The 16,926-nt window shown below is 37.5% G+C and overlaps 1 protein-coding gene, 4 non-coding genes and 1 pseudogene across 5 annotated transcripts in view; 1 reads left to right on the top strand and 5 right to left on the bottom strand.

The window, feature by feature from the left end:
* vps37a (VPS37A subunit of ESCRT-I) overlaps positions 1-16,926 on the bottom strand; it is a 30,925-nt gene that overhangs the window by 4,193 nt on the left and 9,806 nt on the right. The window contains exons 2-8 of the mRNA XM_085162565.1: positions 5,950-6,107; positions 4,552-4,626; positions 3,192-3,309; positions 2,210-2,313; positions 1,750-1,963; positions 976-1,046; positions 47-174 (exon numbers count right to left, since the gene is read on the bottom strand). Of these exons, the coding sequence (XP_085018691.1) occupies positions 47-174; positions 976-1,046; positions 1,750-1,963; positions 2,210-2,313; positions 3,192-3,309; positions 4,552-4,626; positions 5,950-6,107 (868 nt within the window). The remainder of the gene's footprint in view (positions 1-46; positions 175-975; positions 1,047-1,749; positions 1,964-2,209; positions 2,314-3,191; positions 3,310-4,551; positions 4,627-5,949; positions 6,108-16,926) is intronic.
* Positions 9,998-10,203, bottom strand: LOC146516564 (small nucleolar RNA U3). The gene has a single exon (XR_014874790.1). It is a non-coding gene; the product is annotated as a small nucleolar RNA U3 (small nucleolar RNA).
* Positions 10,675-10,876, bottom strand: LOC146516565 (small nucleolar RNA U3; annotated as a pseudogene).
* LOC146516566 (small nucleolar RNA U3) lies at positions 11,717-11,931 on the top strand. Its single transcript, XR_014874789.1, has one exon. It is a non-coding gene; the product is annotated as a small nucleolar RNA U3 (small nucleolar RNA).
* LOC146516567 (small nucleolar RNA U3) lies at positions 13,518-13,732 on the bottom strand. The gene has a single exon (XR_014874786.1). It is a non-coding gene; the product is annotated as a small nucleolar RNA U3 (small nucleolar RNA).
* LOC146516568 (small nucleolar RNA U3) lies at positions 14,204-14,415 on the bottom strand. The gene has a single exon (XR_014874787.1). It is a non-coding gene; the product is annotated as a small nucleolar RNA U3 (small nucleolar RNA).

Genomic DNA, 16,926 nt, shown 5'->3' on the forward strand with positions numbered 1-16,926 from the left:
TCCTATGACTCGCAAGACCATCTACGAGAACAGGGGAGGAACTTACTGGCCATGTCCAGTATACTGTTGACCAACTCTTCTTTATCAGATGTGACCTGTTTCAGTTGTGGCAAACTCACAAAAAACTTGAGCAACACATCTTCGTTTTCAGACATATCTGACAACTGTGTCAGGCTGGGGGTGGATAAAGAAAATAGTGGATAAATGGGCAGATATGTGAGAGTAATTATTTGATGTGTGTGCCCACTTACAAAAAACATGAAAAGCCTGTAACTTTTATTGTAGGTTCATTTTAATGGATAGAGACAGAATATTAACCAAAACCCTCAGTGGAGTGAAGTCATCGTGTACGCTTAGAATAAAAAACCCCAAAAAAACCCAACGTATAAAGTTTTAACTGCTGCTTGACTGTCGGGTTGGTGCACTTTGGGTTATACTCAGCAGATTTCATACTCCAAACACGGCTCGTTGAGCTGAGCCCTATCATTTTCTGCCAATTCTGAATCATTTAGATGTTCACTAACAAACTTAGGACATGCCTCTACATGTGGTGAAAGATTTAAGTCATTTATGGCAAGAGTCTTACATGGTGTTCTGTCTTCAGATCACTAACAAGTTCTTCCCATGTAGTTTCAGGTTGATCCACCACCTTTCTCATGATCATGCTCACCCCCTGGAGCAAGATTTTTTATAGTTTTATAGTTCTAGATTTTCCAACTCCTTTTTGGAGATTTTTCTGCATTTTGGGTTGATAATCTGTCTCTCACCATTAAAATGAAAAATTAGACACTATCGCTTTCTTTGTAAGTGAGCAACTTATAAATTCAGCATTATTTATAATTATTTCTATCACTTTACATAAACAGTGGGTAAGATGTTGAATACATCAATAATGGTATGAAATAATGTTTGTCACGAACAAACATTTCACACTGTGCAAACATTTTAATTTGAAATCATTAAGGAATACTTTACTTCATGTCACAGAGTTCAGGAAAAGACTCAGGAATCTCAGGCATCTTGTACACGTGTCCATTTAGTCTAGTCTAGAAGAAACAGAAGTTATATATTCACATCACAATCTTCAGTGTATTAATGTCTGAACACTAGAGCTGTGTCAGACTGTCCAATGCTAGTTCTCTGAGTAATTTTGTCTGATGCCATCTGCTTCTTCCTGTAATGTGCAATGTGCATGCACTAGTGGCACTAATATTGGCCAGCATGAGATTAAAGTTTTATTTGAGTGACCTAGAAAGTCCACATTAGTTGTATGGAGTGTTAATGACAGCGCAAGTTGTAGATTTGTTGGCAGGTCACCATGGCTTGTTTCCCAAGCTTGGATTTTTTCTTCATTCGCTGATTTGTTTTGTTTTTCACTTTTGGTTTAACTCTGGTTAGGTTCATGTCCTGAAAACTACTTGATTAGGTTCAACAAAAAGTTCTGGTTTGGGGTAAAATATATCCTTGAGTTCCACTGAATTACCTTTAAAAATGTCACTGATTTCCCCATCAGTGACATTTTCTCAACCATTCGTGGGTTGCTTCCAGCCCGGCTAATGTTTACATTTACAAAGCAATCTTTATTAAACAGAATTTGTGCTGGAAGCAGTCCAGAACCTGGGATATATGTGGAGGAACCTACAACTTTTTGATCAATGCTTTTATCTGGTTTGGTGAAGGTGATGCTTTGCTTGCTATATGCTTGACTGTTACCATTCCATTTTTATACACTTTGCATCAATTGCATACCTCTGAATCTCCAATAGGTACAGGCAGTGGCAGGTCAGAAATTATTCCATATGGCGCTGGAGCTCGAGGGGGCCCAAGGGCACTATCGACCCCTGGGTGAGGCATTGGCGCAGGGGCTGGACCAGAAGGTGGTGTCTGACTGGGTCCCATGTGGCGAGAACCAAAGTGAAAAGCCGGATTGGGGTAAGGTGCTATACCTGATGATTTGTACATACTGCTCCAGTGAAAAAAGGAAAGAATAAAAGGCATAACATCAATGTTTAAAGGATTTTTAATGTGGAAAAAATATATCAAACTGCTTTTTAGAACCACTTTATACATTGTTCAAATTAAACTCTGACTAAAATAATATTTAAAATAAGACCACACTTGAAAAATATACGTACTTTCTTAGAATGCCACAAGAAAGTACTGAGAAATAAGTGTCTTATATTCTCAATGACAGAAGGAGGAGACTTACTAAGGAAAGCCAGAAGGACCGCTAGACATCAAGGCGGGAGGACTTTTCCAGAACTCGTCAAGCAGACTTTGGATGACCTTTCCCAGGTCTGAGTGCATCCCAAACTAGAACATATATAACAACAACTAAATACAGTAACATGGATAAAATTAAAGCATGAATTAACAGAAGAACCTAAAATAAGTGGATTTACTTCACAATGAACCAATGAAAGAAACAGAAAAAAGCAAACAAGTACATGTTTTTGCAGCTGATGAACACCTGGTTTATGTGCACAAATGAAGCAAGGATACCAGATAGAAAGCTGTGCATCGACGACAGCTCTCCCCACTCTATCTGGATCTGTCATAGTTTACAATTATGCATTGAAGTGTGTAACATAATCAATTTAATTATGTATTAAATTATTTTTTAAAATTTGGTTACATTCAAGATGCTTTCTAAAGTATGCTATTTATTTATTTGTGTGTGCAGATGATGTATTATAGCTTTAGAACACTGGATTATGTATACGTGTTTCCAAGTAAACTGTATAATAGAATAAGACTATTCTTCTTGGTTGAAGACACAGAGCATTTGATCGGTGGTGAGAAGACCTACTGCTCAGGCTTGGAAACCCCTTGACTTTAAGTTACTTATTTCACTTTCACTTTTAGTCAGATGAGAAATGTAGTTATCTTGGACGCTACCGTGAGTAATGATCTTTCAACTTGTCCTGCTGCTTTCACAGCAATGCTGTTACTTTGCAGCGTTTTACTTCCCTTTGTTTCTCTCTCTCTCCCCCCCCCCCCCCCCCCCCCACACAGATCATTGAAAAACAAAGAAACAAAAAAGAAAACCACACACACATTTGTGCAATGACACTTTAAACAAAAAAAGTGTTATCTGTGTCATTTTAAGCATTGATTCAGGATGCCATAATTTATAATTCTTGTTTAAGATCTGAAAAAGAAAAACTCTTTAATTCTCAAAAGCTACTTACATTAGTGATGAGGGGGCTCTTGATCATAGTGCCATTATTGCTGTCCACTAAATGATGACCAACAGGGGGAAAGACACTAACCACTGGTTTCTCCTGGGGGAACTGAGGAGGCAGCAAACTGAAATGAAGGGTAACAAAAGAGAAGTGTTTAACTTAGTTAAACCCTTTAATGTTAACTATCAACAATTTACAGCCCAGATAATATAATCTAGTTATGATATAGTATTGCTGGATAATCAATAAACATTACTGGATTATCAATAGGACACAAGTCAATTATGCAGGAAGCAAATGAGAACCTAACTGATAAACAAAGAAACAGACTTTATAAGAGCAGGATTACTGAAAATGTAGGTATTTATTGTGTCATAAATTTTGTTCTTGGGATTAGTAACACCTGTGTTTACCTGCTGTTACATGCCAAAGTGGCATCTGTCAAAAATGTTTATGGCAAATACAGTTCTGAAATACCCAGACCCATTAATGGACAGTCCTCCACACCTATAAAGCGTATATTATATATATTATATAACCCCATATTTTCTTTACAGGTGACAAAAATAGAAGCAGAAATGAGAGTGAATGTGTGACAAAGGTTTTTCCTAAGAGCTCTCACAAGCATTTGACTACCTAATGTGAGTTACTAGAGCCTATGGTACATATTTGGGTTCTCAACCGGCTTTACTAGTTTTTCTTGTCTCATCTTCTTTGTGGAAATCTGAATATTTCTATCTTGTTTCTTGTGTAATGTTAGCCTTCTTTTGTATTAATTTACAGTCAGATTTCAATCAGTGGTGTAAGTACAGACTGACTTTGAGGCACACAAACCATTGTCTGTTGATAATCTGAAATTACTGTATGCAGTGTGACAAAAAGTTTCAGAATAGAGGCCCATAAAAACCAAAATCCTTTTTGGCCTAACCCATGTTGACCGTCATAATGCTGGGTATGTTTAAGCAGCCTCCAGCATGGCTGCTATTATTCCCATTCTGACCACTCTTTTAAACTGACCCAAATTTCATCTGAAAAAGCATGGCTGGTTATAACAGGCTCTGGCTACAATACAGAAGTTTGCAGTCCACAGTCTCCAAGCCTGAAGGCAATGCAGTAGATGAGATGCTATTATCATTACCCAATGGTGTGAGACTCCCAGTGCAAAGTTCAATGCACTTACTGAAAATAAAAACCAAGCAGAAATGCAAGAGAATATAATGATAGTAGTGAGAGATCTAAAAAAAAAAGCAGCCAGATGTATATGAGAAAATGACCTCCAATGTGAGCTTAGGTAAGGCTCTTTGTTTTCACAGACATACAATTAGAACTTTTTGATCCCACCTGGTAGGTGTATAAATGTACTCACATATTAACACTAATGGTTGAATTGTTGACTGTGAATGGTATTCTGTATTCCACATCCTTCTGGATTTCTGCAAGGCTGTAAAACAGGAACAGGGCCAAAAATTTGAAGATTTATCAACATGCAATCAAAAGAAGATGCAAAAGAAGAATTATACACCTAAGGTCAAGATTTATGAAATTCTGCTAGTTTGAAGAGCAAATTATAGATTCAGTATTTATCCTCACCCAACAAATTCTGTCGGTGAGGGATTAAATGGCACAGAAGGTGACCATAGTTTTCATGAATAAGTAAATGCAATCTATTTATGGTACTTAGTAGTTGATTGCTGGGGAAAAGGTAGGAAAAAAGAGTTGTTTCACAAAAAAGAGCAATTAATACACTTGACATGTTAGGCTTTAAAATCAAACACAAGTGTCTGTCAGTGTCTGATAATAATGAACTTTCCCTTTCACTGCCTCTAATGCTGCTGATACCACTATTTATCTGAATAACTGCATTTTCACCAGATAAACTGCACCAGTGAAATGATGGAAAATTTGTAATGCTACACTGTTTATAAAATCACAACTTGAAAAAATAGGGCAAAGAAGGTTCATGTTGAAGTTGGTCCGGAAGTCAATATAAGGGGTTTAAACAGTCAGCACCCCAAAAAAATCAATTACCATGTCAAAGCAGCGTGTAGAAAACCTTAACCTTACACCTAGTAACATCAGTGTCATCATATGAGAAGCATTCAACAGAGCTCCATGGTATCTAAAAGCACATGATCTGCATTTGATATGCTTGGTTCCTTCTCAGAAACTGTGTAATCCCCTTTCTTTGTCACACACTTGGCATAATTCGCATTAGGAGGGAGAAGACTGTGACTCCTCAAGAAATGAACCACAACAGTGGCTTAGGCTGGAAACATTCGTTGATAAACAAAGGCTAATACTTTAATCTCCACTTCTCAGTAACAAGCTCATCTTAAAACTACATGCATGACAAACACATGACCACAGGACATGTCCAGCCACGAGCCCTAAAAATAGACCCTGTCATTTAATGCTAACATAGCACGCGCTAATTAGCCATGAGAAAAGGCTAGCAAGATTAGCTTACAAACCAGACTAAGGGGCTTCACAAAAGTGGGTTTAACTAAAATAGTATTACATAATTTGAATATTTAGAGAACAGATGGGATAAATGTGGTCGATAATAAACGAAAAGTTGGTTGCTAGCATGAGGTACTTTTAACTTAACTATGAGAAGTAGCTAGCTCTGAGAAGTAAACAGCAGGTGTGTTGGTAAACTGAGTGAGGGTGTTTTCTATTTAACACCATTAAAATGTTCAGGAAACATCGTGGTGACCATAAAACAATCTCACGGGTCGGGTTTGGGGTGACGGATCGTTATTACCTCGGGTGGGCAGCTTTTAGGGACTCGATCTGCCGCTGTCTCTGTTGCTGTAAGCTGTTCAGAGGAGGGAGAGATCCAGAGCCTTTGGAGGTTGGGAAAAACCAGTTCATTCTCTTCTGGAGAAACCACTGACCGGACTTGGCGAATCTAAAGGCCGACTAAAAACGAAGAAGAAATGGAAGAGAAAGTCAGCATGAGCGATACACGGTGAGGAGATTTGCGGCGCTGACCGCTGTTAGCTGTTTGACTCTCGGTTTCTCGTCCTCACAAGGTGTACTTTCTGTATATGTTACAAAGTCGGATGGCATATCCTCATTTGTTGGTTAAAGTGTCAGTTCCGGTTTATCTCCCAAGAGCTGTGTGTAAATGTCACCCAGTCATTAATATCATGCGAGAGATTAAGGCTAAAGGAAGAAAACAACCTAGCTAATAACAGCTTGATCAACTTATTTACGTGTTACGTCACGCAAACGCCTACGTAGAGCGCAACTTCCTGTTTTCAACCTTTTTTTCACAATAAAATATAAGAATAACATTTTTTTTTTGGATTGGACCTTATAATAAACTATATGAGATTTAAGAATAAAGCAGCAAAGCCACGGTAAAAATGCGATTTTGTTTAGTAACATAAATTATAATTTTGTGAGTGTTAAAAAGTTTTAGGGTGAGCACGGGTCCCTCTTTATGTAGGACTCCACTACATTTTTATCACTTGTCCCACATATTCAGATATTGTTCCAAATTTTTGATTTTAAAATCCACCTTCTAGGATGCACATTCTTCTAAAGTGTGAAGAAAGTAGCAATTTCACCATTGGTCTTCTCCCTTTTTTTGTCCGTTATTTCTGAGTCTAACAAGAAACCTGTAGCTAAAAAGGAAAACAGGTCCAATCTGAAAGAAATAGGCAACTGCAATGTGACAATGTAGATAGGCAGAATTTGATGGTAGTCTGTAGGATGACTTAAGAAATCAAGAAGAAGTAGTAAGTGAATGCAGACACAAGGATTTAATAGTGGAAGCTTAAGAAGAAATAACGTTGCACAGGGAAAAATTGTCACAGGCTCTGGGTGGTAGGGAAGAGTTCCCAGATATCTGGAAGTGGTAGAGCTGAAGTGGTGAAGGAAATTGCCAAAATGGTTTTTGGTATTTTCTCTGGATAGAGAAATGAAGACAAGGAGGCTTTGCGGTGAATATGGAAATGCAGGAAAGTATTCAAAGGAAGAGGTTAACAAATAAATAGTAAGCTTATCAGGGAGATGAAGAGAGTCAACAGGAGTACCAGGAGGGTTTTGATCCTAGTGATTTGCTAAATGATGATGATGATGATTTTTAAAGTTGACATAAAGTATATTAAAAAACCAAAACACTCCAAAAAACTCCAAAACTCAAAGAGGTTTTCAAAGGTGGTTGAAAAATGTCCCAATAATTTATCTCACAACTGATCATAGTCAGGTGTACAGTTTAGATTTTATTCTTTGCACTGACAATACTGCATCCAGTTCCACTGTATATATATAGTGACAATAAAGATTATTGTACTTATCAGTCCTAGCATAACTAAGTCAACATAACTTTAACTTAATTCTTGACTATGCCCATCAACTTTCATTTTCTTAAAGATAATTTAATACATATTATAATGCAACACAATTACCAACCATTCAAGCAAACATGGCACATTGTTTTCTTAATAAATGGGAATCAAATACAGGGCAGAAGGCCAAGGCATGCTGCAGTGCCTTTTCCCCCTTACTTTTTCTGGAACACCAGAAAAAAATAAACACCCAAGAAACCAAGGTGACGTAAATACTGCTTGAGGACACTAGGTTGACAAATGAATCATCTAATAACAAAGAAACAAAACCAACAGTTAGTTTAATAGTTAACTCCTATTATATAAAAGTGCTGGCGAACTTCATAATTGAAGTGTATGACAACCAGTGGGGAGCAGAAGGGGAGGGGATCCCCCACCCCGAGATCACGATTCATGGTGAACATGTAACACTTCTTATCACATACTTTTGAAACATTTTTATCTCAAACATTTGCTCAAAAGTTTGCATTTAAACTAAGGTGCATTTAAAGTATGAAATTGTAAAACCAAAGCCAACCTTCTTTAAAACATATTTCCTTCCTTTATGCTCCATAACAAGCCAAAGTGAAATAATTTAAAACACTTGCTTTTTGCCCAGAAGTGACAACCATCTGTGTTTTTAGCCCTTGTGATAAAAACCGGAGCTTTAAGCACTTAAAACCATTTTTACTTTTAAATCCTTTCTATGACCACTCAGACCATATTCCCTTCATCAAAACTACATCGAACTATAACTTTTACAAAAGTAAGATCAATCTACTGATAAAAATATTTTTTGGCAACACCAATTTGGAAACATTTATGTTGCTCATGTTCAAAAATATGATAGGAGTAAAAGATAATTTGGACCTGTTTTTGTTTTGTCAACAAAAGGGGATGATAAAGCCATGGAGATGGCGTCAGTTTAAAGGAGACAAGTGGAGGGTTCACTCACAATATTATTTTGCTTTACTTCATACACAGTCCCTGTAAATGCTTTCTAGGCTTGGTAATGCCATTCCAGCAACTTACTTGCAATCATTACTGTCTTTGTAATTGCCTTTTTCTGTCCCTCAGAGGCATTTCCAAACAAACGGTACAGAAATTCAACACACTTTCAACAAAAGCCCAGTAGAACATGTAAAGCATTTTAGACTTTGAAGGCTAAAAGTTTCTGCAAAAATATAGATTCAATGCCTGTCTTATCTAGAGATTTAAATAACTCAGAAGTCACACATGACTTTTCAGGTATTAGTAAAGGGCAAGTAGGGATGGGTATCGAAACCCGGTTCTTGTTGAGAACCGGTTCCCACTGTTTCAATTCCTTGGAACTGTTTGTCATTTTTGCAAACGATTCCCTTATCGATTCCAATTGCCATGAATGACGTCACCACGTTGCGGAGCGTCATTTACCTGGCAGGAAACATAGCGCCTAAGCGGCTCAAACGCTCAAAAGTTTGGTTTATATTTTACGAGAACGGATGACAACAGGGCAACTTGCAATACTTGCAAAGTAGATATTTCATTTAAGGGAGGAAACACTACGAATAAGCAAAAGCATTTACTTACAAAACACGCAATGACCTTAAATGAATGTTGTGTTTTTAATTCCGCTCCGGACTCGTGAATCTCAACCCAGCAGCAGTGGTAACGTTTGCACATCCTCTCCCGTTAATGCGGCAGGTAAATAATCAACTAACAGTGCATACTATGTTAGCGCGATCTGCCTTATTACAAAACCTGCCATTACTGTGCATTTAGGTGACCATGATGAGAGAGACAGACAGAGTCTGGCTGGCTCAGATGCTGGCAGTTTTCGCTGCAGTCTACCGGTAGCGCCTCCTTTCAGGCCAGGATAGACGAATGTCACCGAGCAGTGACTAAGTTTGTGGTAAAAGGCTTGCACCCATTTGCCACAGCAGATGCCCCCGATTTTTGGTAAGTGAATGTGTTTAATTGTAGGCAGGGACATTACTGGATATTCTTGTGTAATTGCTACAGAATAATTGATGTTATACTTTGTTATTGCTACAGAAGAATATTTATTTTATTATTTTACATTTACAATTTTTTTTCCTGGGGACCCTGTGACACCCCATTGAAGAGCCGTAGGCTGTGGATCTCTTAAGATCTCACTGTTGGGTTTGTAAGGCCATGTTACTCCTAAATTTCTATCTTGTTCAAAGAGAAGATATAAATGAATAGTGGCATTGTAAAGCGCTTTGGGTGCCTTGACAAGCGCTATATAAATCCAATCCATTATTATTATTATTATTATAAAACAAAGTTCTAAGCTAATCGACCTTAGTGTTCTCCTTTTTTAAAAAGAATCGATAAGAGAATCAATAAAGAATCGAATCGTTAAACAGAATCGAAAATGGAATCAAAATTGTGAAAATCTTATCAATACCCATCCCTAAGGGCAAGTGTCTGGAAAAACAGTTACACAATGTTTTCCTCTTCAGCTTTCTTAAAACGACTCAGATCATACTCACTTCAATTCTGTAAAGAAGCACAGAACAATCATGAATGACAAAAAACACATGGCAGAATCATGACTGTTTGTCAGCTTCATACTTCAATGGAAATATCACAGCAAACCATTATGGTTTGTAAGACCATACACTCTACAAACACATCAAATCAAACACCATAGGAATGATCCTTGAAAGTATAGCCTTAGAAAAACGGCAGGCAGAAAGAGCTAGTGATTCCCAGGACTACTCTCACTCATAATTTGCTTCAGCTGTCAAACATGGCCAAAGTCTTGAGTTAATGAGAAGTTAATGAACTATCACTGTTGTACGTAACTACAGTAACATTAGCTCAGATAAAGCTGCTTTTAAAGTTGATTACGTAACATTTAAATCCAGTTTTGAGAGCATCGATGCTCGGTAAAAGTATTTTAATATAATACCATTTACTCAATCCAAAATCTGTAGCTGGCATTACTGTGATCGTTTTCCAGAAAGTTAAAATTTGAAAATGACCAAAAATCATAAATAGTGCACATTTCAGATGCAGTTGTTCACATGACCATTAAATGTCACACCATCTTAAATTGTGACCAAAGCACATAACTACATGTGTAGAAGTAATCACCAGACCCCCCCAAAATACCCCTCTTTTTTTAATTTTGTAATTCTTCTGGAGCCACTCTGAACATATTCCCTTCCTCAGTGCTCTACAGTAGAGCAATACGCAATCATCAATGACAGAACGTGCACAGTACAGCACTACTCCATCAGCTTCATGCTCAAAACAACTCATCATTGTGGTTAGTGAGACCATACACGCTAGAAACACATTCCTCAAGTCAGAAACTAAAGAAATGATCCCTGAAAGTATAGTCTTAACAAAACTGAGGATGGAAGCAACAAGTCACTCTCAGTACAATTATTCTCACTCAGGGTGTTGATCTTTTAGAAATCATCTCATTGTCTAATGTTACTGTTTGTCTGTCTGTTATGGTTTTTTGTATAGTGTGTCATTCAATCATGAGTGTTTTAAAAAATGGTCAAGCAAACTTCATTCTGAGAAATTAATTTTTAGATAAAATGTTAGATGTTGTATCTATTTCATGCTTAGAAGGAAGTATTACAAGTCATTGTCGTGGTTAGCAAGACCATACACTTTAGAAACACATTTCTCAAATCAGGAACGGATTACACAGGAAAGTGTAGTCTTAACTTACATGAGTTTTAGTATAGTGTGTCATGCAATCGTGAGAGTTCTAAAAAATTATTAAGCAAACATCATTCTGGAAAATTAATTTTTAGATAAAAGTCACCAAATGTTGGGGGTAACGTATGGTTACACTGTAACCTTGGTTCTCTGAGCGAGAGACTATCTCTCAACCCTGTATATATGGAATAAGTAACGGGGTGGAGAGAGATACTCTCAATATGATAGAGAACAGCTAGATTTTAAGCAAAGAGAACAGAAAAAAATTCTCAGTCAGACAGGACTACGACTCGTGAGGATGACTCAATTTGATTGCCACACCATAAACTTTAAAAAAAATATCTCAAATCTATCAAATAAATAAGTAAATGTGTTTTAGGGGCATATTTCTTAACTATTTCTTAAAATAAGGAAGAAAAGCACTGGTACCTTTGGATGAGCCACTGAAGTAACCGTGAGTAAGAATGATGCTACCATGAATGAGATGCAGTTTTAACCCTCCTGTAACCTAAGACTGTACTTTCAGGGATCATTTATATAGGTTTTTACTTGAGAAATGTGTTTCTGGAGTGTATGGTCTCACTAACCACGATGATGAGTTGTGATGTTCCCTTTTGAGCATGAAGCTGATGGAGTAGTGCTGTGCTGCACATGTATTTTTGTCATTGATGATTGCTTATTGCTCTACTGTGGAGCAGTAAGAGAGAGAATATGATCAGAGTGGTTGTAGAAGTGTTAAACAGGCACTGAAAAATTTGTGTAATATTTATCTGTTTAATTGCTCATTATTACTTCCCTGTGGTTCAGTGAGACAGTGAATAAGATAAGAGTGGAAGTCCTGTTTAAGATTAAAAAACTTGTGTTGCTGTTTTTTTCCATCTGGTGATTTCTGGTTTTAAACGGTCAAATAAAGGTCAGTGCTAAGCTGAAATGATCTAATAAATTGTTAACCCTAGACCAATAATACAAGTGGGCACTAGATGACTAGATTAACATGCAAGTCCATTTGTCTGCCTATCAGGTGGGATTAAAACAAAGAGCATTACTTGATCAAAATTTGGCCAATCTCACATTTAAGGTCTTCTTCTTGCACACCTCTGGCTGCTATTTATAGATCACACATTATGTATGGGCAGAAAACTGTGCCATCAGAAACTGTTTGAATAAGTTAAATTTGAATTTGAATTGCTCGCATTGAATCTGAATTGTAACTTGAATAAATGCTTTTAAAAACTGAATATGAATTAGCCTAATTTGAAATTCAATTTATTGGTTCGAAAATGATCATCACTTCATTGAAATTGAATTTTATATTTTGAAAATGAATTCATTTGCTTTGAAACCGTATTTTATCTTTTAAAAATGTAGCTCTCGAATAATTTCAGATTCACTTCTCACCATTCAGTTTCAGTTCTACAATTCAATTTCAGTTCCAAAATTCAGTTTTTTGGGACTTACAGCGCAGATTAATAGAACTACGTTTTACTAGCGGACCGAAAGTGTTGCTGACGGGAATCTACAGCGTCTTGAGTTGAATTAAAACTTCAGAAGTCATTTGTTATGTTGAATCACAAGCGGATAAACTCTCAGGTTGGTAATAAATGTATTACATGTATAAGAACAACCACATTGTTAACAAATGATAGCCGTACAGTAACTTTTATGCTTATTGTAGCTGTTAGCTCAAAATGCTAATTTACCGTAGTTTGCCCTGGATTCAGCTTTGACAAACAAATATGATCGACTGTTTCTAGTAGAATTCCAAAGTTGTCATCTTGTACCCTCTCAGAGCCCTGTATGCTTGCAGAGACCCCTACAGTAGGAAAACATGCAAAACAGTGTCCAAACCTTTGTATTTTAGCTTTATTTATGTCTTACACAGCATCCCAACTCTTTAGCTAACTTAATAACTTTAGCTAAAGTGAATAGTTTGTCTAATTCATTAGACTCCCATAATTATGCTCCCTTGCACTTGTGTATCTAGAAATCTTGGTTTTTATTTCAACAAACTATTATCTGAGACCAATAATACAAGTGGCCACTAGATGTCTCTACCTGCTTGAAGAGTTGGTAGACTGACAACATTTAGTCTTTAAGAAATTCTTCTTCAACAGACTCGTCTCTGTCACTCACTTAAAAAAAAGAAAATTTGTGTAAAGTCCCTTAAAAAGGCCTTTTTTTCTCATTTTTAGTTATTAATACAACTACTAAATTCTACTTACACATGAAGGGACTTGCATAGGATGAATGCACCTGTGCTTTTAGTGCTATGACACCAGCTTGGTGAAATATATTTGAAGCATTTCCTAGAACCACTCAGATCATATTCCCTTTTTCAAAGCTCCAAAATTAAGCAATGAACAGTCATCAAGAACAGAAAACACATGACAAAGTCATGGTTGTCTGTCACTTTCACGTTCAAAGGGGAACATCACAACTCATCATCGTGGTTAGCGAGACCATACACTCTAGAAACACATTTCTCAAGTCAAAAACTATAGAAATGATCCCTGAAAGTATAGTCTTAGTTAAGCAACGTCCATAAAGAGCTAGTGATTCCCAGGACAGTCACTCTCACTAATGGTTTGCCTCAGCTGTCAAACATGGCCAAAGTCTTGAGTTAATGAGAAGTTAATGAACTATTACTGTTGTACGTAACTACAGTAACATTGGCGCAGATAAATCTGACGTTAGAGTTGATTACGTAACATTTAAATCCAGTATTGAGAGCATCGATGCTTGGTAAAAGCAGTTAAATATAATACCATTTACTCAATCCAAAATCTGTCGCTGGCATTACTGGGATTGTTTTCCAGAAAGTTAAAATTTGGAAATGACCAGAAATCGTAAATAGTGCACATTTCAGATGCAGTTGTTCACATGACCATTAAATGTCACAATGTTTTAAACCATGACCGAAGCCCATAACTACATACGTGGAAGTAATCACTAGACCAAAAAATAAATAAACTTACTGGTTCTTTTAATTCTTCTAGAGCCACTCAGATCATATTCCCTTCTTCACTGCTCTACAGCAGAGCAAAAGGCAATCATCAATGACAGAACATGTGCAGCACAGCACTATTCCATCAGCTTCATGCCCAAAAGAGAAAATCACAACTCATCATCGTGGTTAGCGAAACCATACACTCTAGAAACACATTTCTCAAGTCAGAAACTATAGAAATGATCCCTAAAAGTACAGTCTTAGTTAAGCAATGGTCAAAAACAGCTAGTGATTCCCAGGACAGTCACTCTCACTAATGGTTTGCCTCAGCTGTCAAAACTGGTTAAACATGAACATTAGCTCAGACTTACAGTTTTTTCTGAATGCTTAAACCCTAACTGTGATTCTTATAGCACAATTTCTAAAACTATTAATACTTATAGCAAAACCACTCACTGAGTTTGCAAAACTAAAAGCACAAACACTGCTTTGCACTCAGTTTGCCATTTTGTAACACACACTTTGCAAACCTGTAGCTACAATCCACTGCACAGCACTCCTTTTGCAGAACTGTAAACACAACTCACTGCTTTACACTCAATTTCCAAATGATCAACACACTCCTAGCAAAACTATACACATTTATGGCCATTATTTACACTATTTTGCCAACTGTCTGGCACACTGTCACATGTAAAAACTTTTTTAGATAATTAGTTCACTTTGCAATCAGCCCAAGCACAATAATACAGGTAAGCTCTGTGTGTGGAGTACAATGGAGGGAGCAGGAAGAGTGAGAAGTAGAGGAGGCCGAGGAAGAGGACGTGGAGGTGAAGAAGTAGGATGAAGAGGACGACAAGGACAAGGAGGAACAAGAGGAGGACGAGGAGGGGGCAGAGGAAGGGTAAGAAGAGTAAGAAATAGAATTGCTGATGACATCAGAGCTACAATAGTGGACCATGTAATCAACCGTGGAATGACCCTGAGGGAAGCTGGCCGACGGGTTCAGCCTAACTCGAGCCGCTACACTGTAGCAAGCATCATAAGGACATTTTGAAATGAGAATCGGTTAGTACAGTCACTTTGCACTAAGATTTGTAGCACTGCCATATGCTAATGAGAAACACAGCAATACCATAGATGTAAAAATACTGAAATTGTTACTTTACAGAATTGCTAGATGACCAGATGCTGGGGGCAGAGGAAGCCTGTTCACTGCAGACCAAGAAACCCATATAGTCAATATGGCGATTGCAAATAATCCTATACTTGGAAATAAACACTTGTGTTTGTTTTGATGTGTGTAAATAAACACCAGTACTTGAAGTTTGGATCCCTCCATGTTTACAGACCTATGACAAAAGTATGAGCTCAAACTGACATGGCCTAGCTTGTGCACAGAGAAAGCAAAAGCCAGATGTGTTTTGTATTCATACCATCAGTGTGCAGTTGGCGCATTGTGTGCTTAGTAGATGATGGCTTTTGTGTACTGTTTGATACGAAAACACCATTTTTACGAAGGTGTGAAGAGTTAATCTAGCTGTGTTCGCTTTTGCAAGAGAACTACAATGTTTTGATAATTGATTGACAGGTTTTCTTATTTGTGTGTAGAGTTTTGCAAAAATAGCCAATAGTTACAAAAAATGTGCTTAAGCAATCAGAAAAAACTGTAAATGCAGTTTTAGATTTGGTAACCGCTGTTCTATGTAAAATGTGTCCTTTGTCACCACCTCGAGGTGTGGCGGAGGTTGGCACCCTAGACACTCAAAAGTAAAATATCCAGTCTAAAAAATGAGTGTAATTTTACTTTCTGCATGGTTCTGTAACCATACATACAGCATTTTGCAGTTACAGATAGCAGTCTCCAATCTGAACGCACTTGAGGTGCTATCATCATTGCTTCACAGGATGAGACTGTCAGTCCAAAGTTCAATGCACTTACTGAAAAAAAAAGATTTGCAGATACACAAGTGCAAGGGAACTTAGAACAGAATAGAATACCTCTTTATTCTGTTACAAGAACAATGAAACACAGTTTGGCATCTTTCTTAAATCTACACAATAACACAGGCATTTACATTTACACAAGAAAGATATGTATATATGAAAGTTATACATACACATGCGTACATATGGCTACATCCATACATCCATACAGATACATACATATATGTGTGAGGTGCAGTGTGATCAGTGATATTGCACATTGTGTGTGTGTGTGTGTGTGTGGGGGGGGGGGGGGATGCTGTTGCTACTATAATAAATACTGTTTAAAGAGGTAATGTCCATGAGTGTTGGCAGTGCAGTTATCCTCCAATCAGGGCGGAGGTAGGGCATGTTTGACAGCCTGTGGGTTGAGTCTGTTTGTCTTTGACCTGATGGACCTGTAGCGTATACCAGAGGGAAGGGGGGGGAGGTGCGAGGGGTCTTTGATGATGATACTGGCTTTCAAAAAGTCTGCGCCGCGCGAATATACCTAAAGTCCACTTTTCCACCTCTCAGGTGGGATTAAAATGTTCTGACAGCAGATTTGTGGAAACTAAGAGCATTACCTGATCAAAATTTGGCCAATCTCACATTTAAGGAATATTAAATCTTTACTGTCTCCTCTGAAATGTTGTCCTTGCTCTACAGAAGTTTTACTGAATCTGTTATTTCTTTCTGTATCGCTGCTTCGTTTGGTAAAGTGACTCTGAAGAACAAGAATCAGTTGGGACTTTTGGTAAAAACTGCCAGCAAAATCTCAGGGCATTGGCAAGACATTGGCAGACTT

The sequence above is a fragment of the Neolamprologus multifasciatus genome, chromosome 6 (genome assembly GCF_963576455.1).
Source record: "Neolamprologus multifasciatus chromosome 6, fNeoMul1.2, whole genome shotgun sequence".
In the NCBI taxonomy this organism is placed as follows: domain Eukaryota; kingdom Metazoa; phylum Chordata; class Actinopteri; order Cichliformes; family Cichlidae; genus Neolamprologus; species Neolamprologus multifasciatus.